Source organism: Prosopis cineraria, unplaced genomic scaffold (assembly GCF_029017545.1).
Source record: "Prosopis cineraria cultivar Desert tree isolate PC_DT_omini unplaced genomic scaffold, ASM2901754v1 PC13, whole genome shotgun sequence".
NCBI lineage: Eukaryota > Viridiplantae > Streptophyta > Magnoliopsida > Fabales > Fabaceae > Prosopis > Prosopis cineraria.
Genome location: NW_026555344.1, coordinates 1,298,048 through 1,307,064, shown reverse-complemented (window position 1 = coordinate 1,307,064; position 9,017 = coordinate 1,298,048). Strand labels below are relative to the sequence as shown.

Below are 9,017 nucleotides of genomic sequence, written 5' to 3'. Positions count from 1 at the left end.
CCTTATCATCTTCTAGAAATAGTGAAAGTAATGGGATAAGATTTCATACAAAATTTCAATAATTAACATATTTAGATTAACGTGTAAAATAGTGGTAACATACAACTCATATAGTCATCACATTCAGCTTAAACCACTAACAAGATATATTTTAGATTTTATATTAGTTAATTAATTCCATGATGATTCATAAGAAAACATGTCTTAGATGATGCATGCTCAAATCTTCCTTATAACTTCCTTATCACCTCTGACTAAACTCATGCGCAACTCACTGTAGCTCAAGTCCACATCATTATGCCATTTCCATTCTCTAAATTAAGAGGTTTTGCTCAGCCAAAGGCTTTCTCATTTCAGTTTAGACCATGATTCGCCTTACTCAACCTTCAGGGCGTCATGATATGCTTGATCGATATTGCCCATCCAAGCAGTGAACCTGAGTAAGTGCCCGACCAACATTGCCAATTTGAGTACTAAAACTAAGCGCACACATGCACGAACATATATTCATATAATTCACTACTGAGAGGTGACGTTAGTAGGCAGACCATGGATTTTTATAATATTCATATTTCCCCTTACAGGTGAACTCCCATCGTTATTCATGTATTCAGATCATCAAATTTATATATGCAGATATTTCAAAGTAGTTTTTTTTTTCAGAGTTCACATACATAGTCCAATTTACAAGGTACAACATTTCATCATGTATACCATTAATTATTTATACTTTAGATAACACATAAACATACTATACATACTCAAATTATTTTCATAGCATCTCACAGAATCAACATGTCACATTCAGATTTCAAAACTCAAATGGAACCCAAAATTTTAGTAAGTGGAATGGCATAAATAATCTTCCAGGTAGTGTTACAGACTATAATATATATTAATTTAAATCCCCAGCTATCTCAAATGTTTGAAAGATTAAAGGTTCAATCTCTCACTCATAAGTTTTATTGTACTCAAATCCAGATAGTTTCTAGGAGGATGGACTTACACTATAGATGGGTTTTATATAAATAATTGAATCAGTTAGAACTCTTTTTAAGACTCTGACAGATAAACTCTAAGAATTCAAATATGAGATTTGAGCCCAAGGCAAGATCTCATTCGTTAGATCTATAGAATAGAGATCTAGAAGGTGTAGATTGATCTTAGATGACTTACCTTGGTGAAATCTAACTCAATCAAGGCTCCTTAGGTCATCGGAGGCTAACCCTAGTAGAGAGGACTCAAACCACACCTCTAAAGTATTTGAAAGTGATTTTTGATTTTAGTTTTCAACTGAGATGTCTATTTATAATTTTCTTGAAACGCACTACTTGCCTCGGCAAGACATCCCACCCGCCTTGGTGAGTTTTACACTTCTCACTCCAATGAGCTAACCCACTCGCCTAGGCAAATGTCACAGTTCAGTCCCACTTAATTAAGGTCCTTCCACTCTCATTCAGCCTCCAAACTTGGGGTTAACACCCTATCCTAAAGGACACTAAGACCTCTAATCAACTTGAATTCTCAAATTTTACTAAGGTCTCATTTATTTGGATATTACAAGATTTATAAGTTTGAAGAGCTCTTTTACCCAAGAAGCTGATCTTTATGGATGGACTCTCCTTTTAAACTTGGGCTTATGACAAACTTCTTTCTGAATCTTGAATATTCTCTATAGGACTAGAAATTGAGTGCTTGGAATTATTTGTCCCTATCACTTTGTTTACCTAGACGTGACTGGTTTTTTTTTTTTTCATTCTTGATTCGAATGATTTGGATTAATCTGGCTTTGTCTGGGTATATTAATCTCAAATGCTATGGATTGTTTTTGCTACCACGGTCAGGGTGCATGCCTCAAGTGTTTCAAATCCAAGGGAGTATGGCTTTTGCGAGTGGGTGGGAGGAGGAAGAAAGCATGTCTTGCAGGCAGAGAACCTTTGGTGCTTCTCGCCCAAAAGTGAGAGGCTGCTCCTGACCAGATATATGATACACCGACGAGAGGAAAAAAGTTGCAAAAAGAAAGAATCCAGCCTAACTTAGATCATTAACAAAAAGTAGAGGGTGGAAAACAGGATCGCGGCTATCGCCATTAAAATCCAACAAGACTGTCTTTTTATTTGCCTGATGTGAAGTCAAATTAAGGAGGAAGAAGATCTATGTGGCACTGGTCAAAAGTTATCAGGCATATGCAACATTTGTATGTGGGAACTATCGGAAAAAATTAACATTGTTGACATTGTCCCTATTTTTTAAATGTGGCTTGACATTGCACTTTTTAAGTTGTAGGATGTCAATTGTGTTTTTTAAAAAAGTTAGGATTAAATTTATACTTTAACACATCATTAAGTTAAAGTATATTTAAATTTTTAACTTTATATGAAGTTTTAATTTAATTTTTTAATTTTATAAAATATCTTTTTAGTCTTTAATCATAATGCTATTTATTTTAAATGATTTTTTTTATGTCAATCATTGTTATTTTGAAAAACTTAAATTTAATATGTTAACATTTGATAATATTTTGTTAATATTTAAAAATTTAATGTAAAAATTTGTTGAGATGAAACCAAAAATATTAGGATTAAATGACTAAAATTACACTTTATAAAGTTAAATGATTAAAATGAAACATCATGTAAAATTAAAAGACTAAATATGTACTTTAACCTATATATAGATCGTATGATGCATCTAGACAAAAGATAAGTGTGCCTTGAGATTCAATCCAATAAGGCATCAGCAACCGGTGTGTCTGGATGATATTTGAATATTTATTTTTTTTAAAAAATTAAGCTAACATTTCATTTAAAAAGACAATGTAATTAAATTCTAAACGCATCAATTTTGCAATGGACTGCTGTATTCACAATTTCTCTATCTCCTTTTTCATAACATTTATATCTTTTTTGAAGTATTATATGAAAATTTTATTCACAATCAATATTGCTTAAGTCAAGAGGTAGATAAAAATAGAAACAAGATCTATAGGTGACAAAATAACTATTTTGTTATTTAAAAGGATACATCTAAATAGGCATAGCACTATATCTTATCTCAAAGTTTTAGAGCATTAAATTATGTATCTTTTTCACTCATATACATTCTTTTCAACTCAGTTTTATTGACATGATACTTTTTCCTTTTACCAAATGGAGGCAACTTACATTTAACATTCAAATTTTATATCCTCTCAATTAATAAATACACAGTATTGTGAATAAGACTGCGTTTTAGTCAAGGGCTAGACCTTTCCCAAGAACCGTTGAGGGAAAATTACTTGAAATAACTATTTGATATTGGGTATTATGAAGCCAGACTTGAGCATTATAGTGTAGCTTTTACTATATATATTATTAAGATTTGAATTCTCAAACTCATAGTCCATTCTACTTGACCTAACCATTATCGGTGAAATAAATTTGTAATACAGCATTTTATATTTTTAGTGTTTGTGTGAAAGTTAAATATAAAATGAAACTAGTATCGATCCACATCCACTGTACAGCCATGGACCAGGGAAAAAAAGTAAACAACGCTATATGTACTCCGAATCAAGTGGTCTCCCCGTTTTGGTTAGCTCAAATAATCCGATCGGACGAGCATATTCATGAACGTGTTCCAAAGAAATTTGAAATTAAGGGGTTGTTTGAAATTGTTTTTATTTTATTATTTTGAAAACTAGTGTTTTGTAAAACATGTTTTGAGAATAAAAAAATAATAAAAATAAATATTTTTCTCATTCTTCCTTATTTTTCAGAACAATAATCCCAGAACACCTGAAAGTTATTTTTATTTTTCTGTTTTTCAAAATAATATTTTATTTTTTTGTTCTCTAAAATATATTTTAAAAACACGTTATCAAACAGGTTTTTTTGTTCTTTTGTTCTGAAGAATAGAAAACTATTCCATCAAACAGGTCCTAAGAAACTCCAGGTTGAAGTAAATCCTCAAACTGCAATTAATCTTAGTAGTAAAGATTTAGCAATCTCCCTCTGGCATCACCTGAGCACCTAAATTGAAGATGCTTCAAGAAAAGATCCGTTAATGAAATTAGCGACATCTTTCGAGAGTGCAACAAATTGACATATTGGTTAGTTAATTGAATCCAACGTTAAAATAGGAACTAGTCTAGTTTGTCAACAACCACTTAGTTTAGTTGTAGCTATCATGTCCCTATGGATGATGTATGTTTCTGGTACTTCTACTCAGTCAACTAAAAGTGCATTTGGGGACATATTTGATTCCAGCCCAAGTCACGTTTTGCCACAAGGCAAACCCATGATTGGAAATGTGGTTCTAAACCATCATGCGAATTAGTTCTCAAGAATGGAAATCAAATTGTATAAAACTAATTAGTTGAAGTTAAAATGCTTTTATTTTTTTCCTCTGAACTTTTCTTTGAAGAACGCTAAACACTCTGCTAATAAGTGAGGAATTGTTCCCCTTAAACCATTTTGAGGAACAAAAATCCCCGGTTTAGTTTAAGAGGAAAAAATACCACACTTATTATTACAGGATACCTAGCACTGTTCAAAGGAAAATACAGAGGAAAAAATGCACCTTAACCCAAACTAATTTATAGATAACTACATCCAATATTAGCAGATCTATGAGATAGGTGCCCAACTGTTACATCAGAGTTTTCCTCCTCGCAAAGCTCTCTTAGTTCCATGCTAAAAAAAAAAAAAAAAAATCACAGAATGCACAGGACTGGTCTTTCTGGAGCAAAAGCTACCAAGTTCCTTTACACAAGCCAAAATTCTATCTACAAGTTCCACTGTATTACCAGCACATCAACTTCCACCCATCCACACACTCAAATTTCTTGATGATCCTTAATTCTAAAACAACTATTCGATCGCTGAATTATTACATCCATCTAGCTCTGGTCTGTAACAGCACACGTTAATCCTCGTAAAACAACAAACTGCATATGAATCTTTCGCCAAGAGATTCAGTGACATCAAAAGAACTAACTAGTGATGAGTTTGTTACTCGTAAGGAACAATTTGTGCATATTAATTTCAAGGAATAGAGATCAATATATAGACCTCAGGTTCTTTGATGAATGCATATTATTTATCCTTCAAAGAAATCTTTTTGCGTTTCTCACTCTTTTATTGACGCGCTCCTCTGGGAAGTAGAGGAAAATGAACAAAAATCTGAAGTTGATAGCTCCCTGTAATCCTTGCGGATGGTCCAAAGGATCTCGGCACATCTCTTCATACTAGGTCTGCTTTGTCTACGAGGCGCCAAACACTGCAAGGCTAGTTCAAGTATCTTCTCAAGTGCCAGGTTATTTGCAGCAGTGTGATCTAGTTTTGGGTCCAAGACCGATATGGCATCACCCTCAACAAATTTCTTCATAGCCTGCACTAATGCGAAACCATGTCAGATTAAAGTAACGAACTATCACACCCTCTACTAATCACAATAACATATATCTTGGAAATGAGGCGCCAAACTTCAAAATGTTGATTATTCTGAGCATGATTAAACATCGGTAAGGAAAAGGGAAACGCACCCATTTTGCCGTGATTCTCTCCTTCAGTTCAAATTTTGGTTCAATGGGACGTCTACCTGAGACAAGTTCAACAAGTAAGACGCCAAATGAATAAACGTCACTCTTCTCAGTTAGTTGATAGGTTCTGAGGTATTCAGGATCCAAGTAGCCAGCAGTTCCTCTAACTTGGGTGGATACATGGGTCACACCAGAATCACTGTCAGGGGCCTGTCTAGCAAAACCAAAATCAGCTACCTTAGCTCGCAAATTTTCAGTAAGAAGGATGTTGGAAGATTTGATGTCTCTATGAATAATAGGATGATCTGCAAAGGAAATACAGAAATGCAATGCCGGTAAGATCTTTCGGAGTACCCCCAGGATCAAAGAACTTGGCCCTTTTTCATGACTAAAATGATCGTTCCGGTGATATGGTCTCGAAGGCAATGAGTTTATATATACCTATATACATATGAAGATAGGTGATAGCATGAGCCACATCAATCGCAATGTCTAGTCGAGAAGCAAGGTCCAAAATGCTCCCGCGAATGCCTGCGATATTCCTTTGACCAAGTTACAAATACAGTTTAAAGTTCTTGCAAGTGGGGCAAGGACAAAACAAAATCACGAAGAGAATAAGTAAAACCTTCACTGAGGGGGGAGTAAAAGAAACTCACAATCTAAATGTTCTCTAAGGGTTCCATTTGGGACGTACTCCACAACGATAATTCTTTCACCTCCTTGCTCCAAATATCCATAGAACTTCACCAAATTCAAATGTTCAACCCGTGATAATGTTTGGATCTCACTTTGGAACTCAAAACCCAAATGTTTCTCATATAAACTCTGCAAAGCAAGGTAATTAATTAAGAACTTTCACCAATAACTACGAAACTCAAAATAGTGACACAACCAAGCAGAGAAATGTTGAATAAGAACAACCTTCTTGGCACGCTTTACTGCAACAACATTTCCATCCCGGAGATTTGCCATGTACACTGTACCAAAACCACCTTGGCCGACCTTGTAAGCAGCGGAGAAGTTTCTTGTGGCTTGCAAGATATCCTCCATGGTGAAATTCAGAGATCTAGGCTCTTTTCTCTGAGTTGACTTGTATGAACTGGAACTGATTCGTCCATTTGAACCGTGCGAATAATTGGATACAACTAAGAAACAAACACAATTAGTTATTCTGAAATAATCATCCTTCCCGTTTTGAAAATCTGCTACTCAAATACTAAGCTATGCAATTGCATTGGATGTTCTGCCAAATTTGTGAAAGTAATCGAGGAGGGCACTGTCACACCCTCCCATTAAGTCAGAATGCCTCTCTCAGCTTGTGCAAAAACACTAGCAGGGACAAAAGAGGGTTGCAAGGGATGAGTTCAGAGTATTGTTCATACTTGAGGCAGTAATTCATTATCTGATTATAATGACCTCAAGATTTTGCTCACCAACCAAAGATATAACCAAGCCAGGATTATGAATCGAAGAAATTATTCACTCAAGTAGGAACCCTATTAAGGAGGGACTCGTAAGATTTACTACGTCAGGTATGCTTAGTTGATCATCATACCCACAAAATATTTCAACACGATCAGCCAGTCTACACATTTCTACAGTTTTCTCATCAGCCAAACAGTATACACAGCTTCAAATGGAAACCTCAAACTAAGAAAGAAGATTCAAAGTTCAGAACCAAAACACACAGAGAACCACAACACGTTCCCACCAACACCACCCAAATAGAATGCTCTCTTCCCCCCCGTATTGTACAGCGCAAACTGAGAAAAGGAGACTACCGGAGGAGGAGGAGGAGGAAGCTTTGAACTCCCGGTCATCGACGAAGCTCTTGGAGTTACTCTCGTCTGGCGGGGTGAAGCAAGCAACAAAAACGGCAGCCACTGATCTGGCGGCAGCCGCGACAGGGTTCCGGGAGGCGTTTGACCTGACGATGGTGGTACCAACCCCGGAGGAATCATAGCTGGAGGAGTAGCCGTGGCGGTGGTCTGGCGTGCGGTAGCCGGAGCCGGAGCTCCGGCGACGAGAATGGGAAATTGGACTTTTCATTTAAGTGGCGGGGAAGCAATAGCTGGTCCTAAGAGTTCCGGCCTTCATAATCATTCAACTGCCAACGTTCTCTTAATATTTAATATTTAACAATAATGGCCGTGGCAGCGACTTTCCTCTCCCAACTCTTACGAAATCAAAATGTGAATTTTATTTATTTAAAACTAAGTATAATTTACTTTTCAACAAAAATTAAGATCATACAAGCAAATAACTATTTTTGACAACTTCTTACCATAAATATATAAATTCCTGCGCAAATCTGTTTAATTAGTTGAAATATTATATTTAAACTATTCTTTGATGAAACTATTATAAATTGCTTTTTTAAAATTAAAATTTTAAGTTAAAAATGTATATTCTCGAATTGAAGAATTGAGGTATTATATCATTCCGCAGATATTTAGAATATTTTACTTGAACGTAGAGAAATGTAATTAAAACAATAAAGTTCATTATTTATTTATTCTAATGTTAAAGTTGGGGGACCTACCCCCGCAGGTATGTTACATTTGACCATGGCAGTAGCGAGAGGTAAAGCCGAGCAAATGAGTTGGATTGTGGCTAGTTCGTTTAACTTGTAAAATTTAACGGATTGAGTTGAATAAATTAATTCATTCTTTAAAAAGGTTGAATTAGGTTGGATTAGCTCAATCCATAAAACAAACAAGTTAAAACAAATTAGCTTGCAAGTTAACATATTTTTTAAAAAATAATTTTTTATTTTTTAATTATATTATATCTTTTTATAAATCTACAATAATAATAATATTTTTTAAATATATAATTTATAATTCCTAAATATATTCTTTATATTTAAAATATAGTGTAAATTTTTTTTACAATTTGTAAATAAAATTTTTGTTATAATTTGTAAATCAATAATTTATTATGAAAATATTTTGAATATGTATTATTTATTAATCTCATAATATCTATTGATTAAAATCATAAACATAAATTTATTAAAAAAATAATATAATTTATATTTAATTTTTTTTATTGAGAAAGATAACACACCTAAGTGAGAAGATCCAGCAAAATAAATTTTCTTAATTGAATTCTATGCTTATTTTATTTATGTACAAATTCTTTAATTGTTAATTTACTTTAAAATATGAAATACAGATATATTTTTATATTATATAAATTTTAAATTGTTAAAAAAAATTGATAATTTTTTACTGGCCAGCCTGCGAGTTGGCTAACCTGTTAAAAAATAAATTGAATTGAGTTTTTTAATCCATTTTATTTAACGGATTAGTCCAACCCAACCACAAAAATTCTAGCATTTACAAGCTAACTTGAGTTGATCCGTAACTCATTTGCCCAATGCTAGTGGGAGGCTATAAGATGGCGGACGCAATTTCAGTCAAAAACATTTATTTAAGATTTGTTCATTCATATTCTTTCTCATGTTTTATTAAAATCCAAAAAAATATTAAAT

General features: G+C 33.8%; 1 protein-coding gene across 1 annotated transcript; it reads right to left on the bottom strand.

Moving 5' to 3' along the window:
* Nucleotides 1-4,317: 4,317 nt before the first annotated feature.
* On the bottom strand, nt 4,318-7,623 carry LOC129291150 (calmodulin-binding receptor-like cytoplasmic kinase 2). The gene is made up of 6 exons (XM_054928362.1): nt 7,303-7,623; nt 6,443-6,666; nt 6,178-6,346; nt 5,963-6,052; nt 5,525-5,826; nt 4,318-5,370 (listed from the first exon to the last, which is right to left on the bottom strand). The coding sequence occupies exons 1-6, from the start codon at nt 7,568-7,570 to the stop codon at nt 5,110-5,112; spliced, it is 1,314 nt and encodes a 437-aa protein (XP_054784337.1). The 5' UTR covers nt 7,571-7,623; the 3' UTR covers nt 4,318-5,109.
* Nucleotides 7,624-9,017: the final 1,394 nt, after the last annotated feature.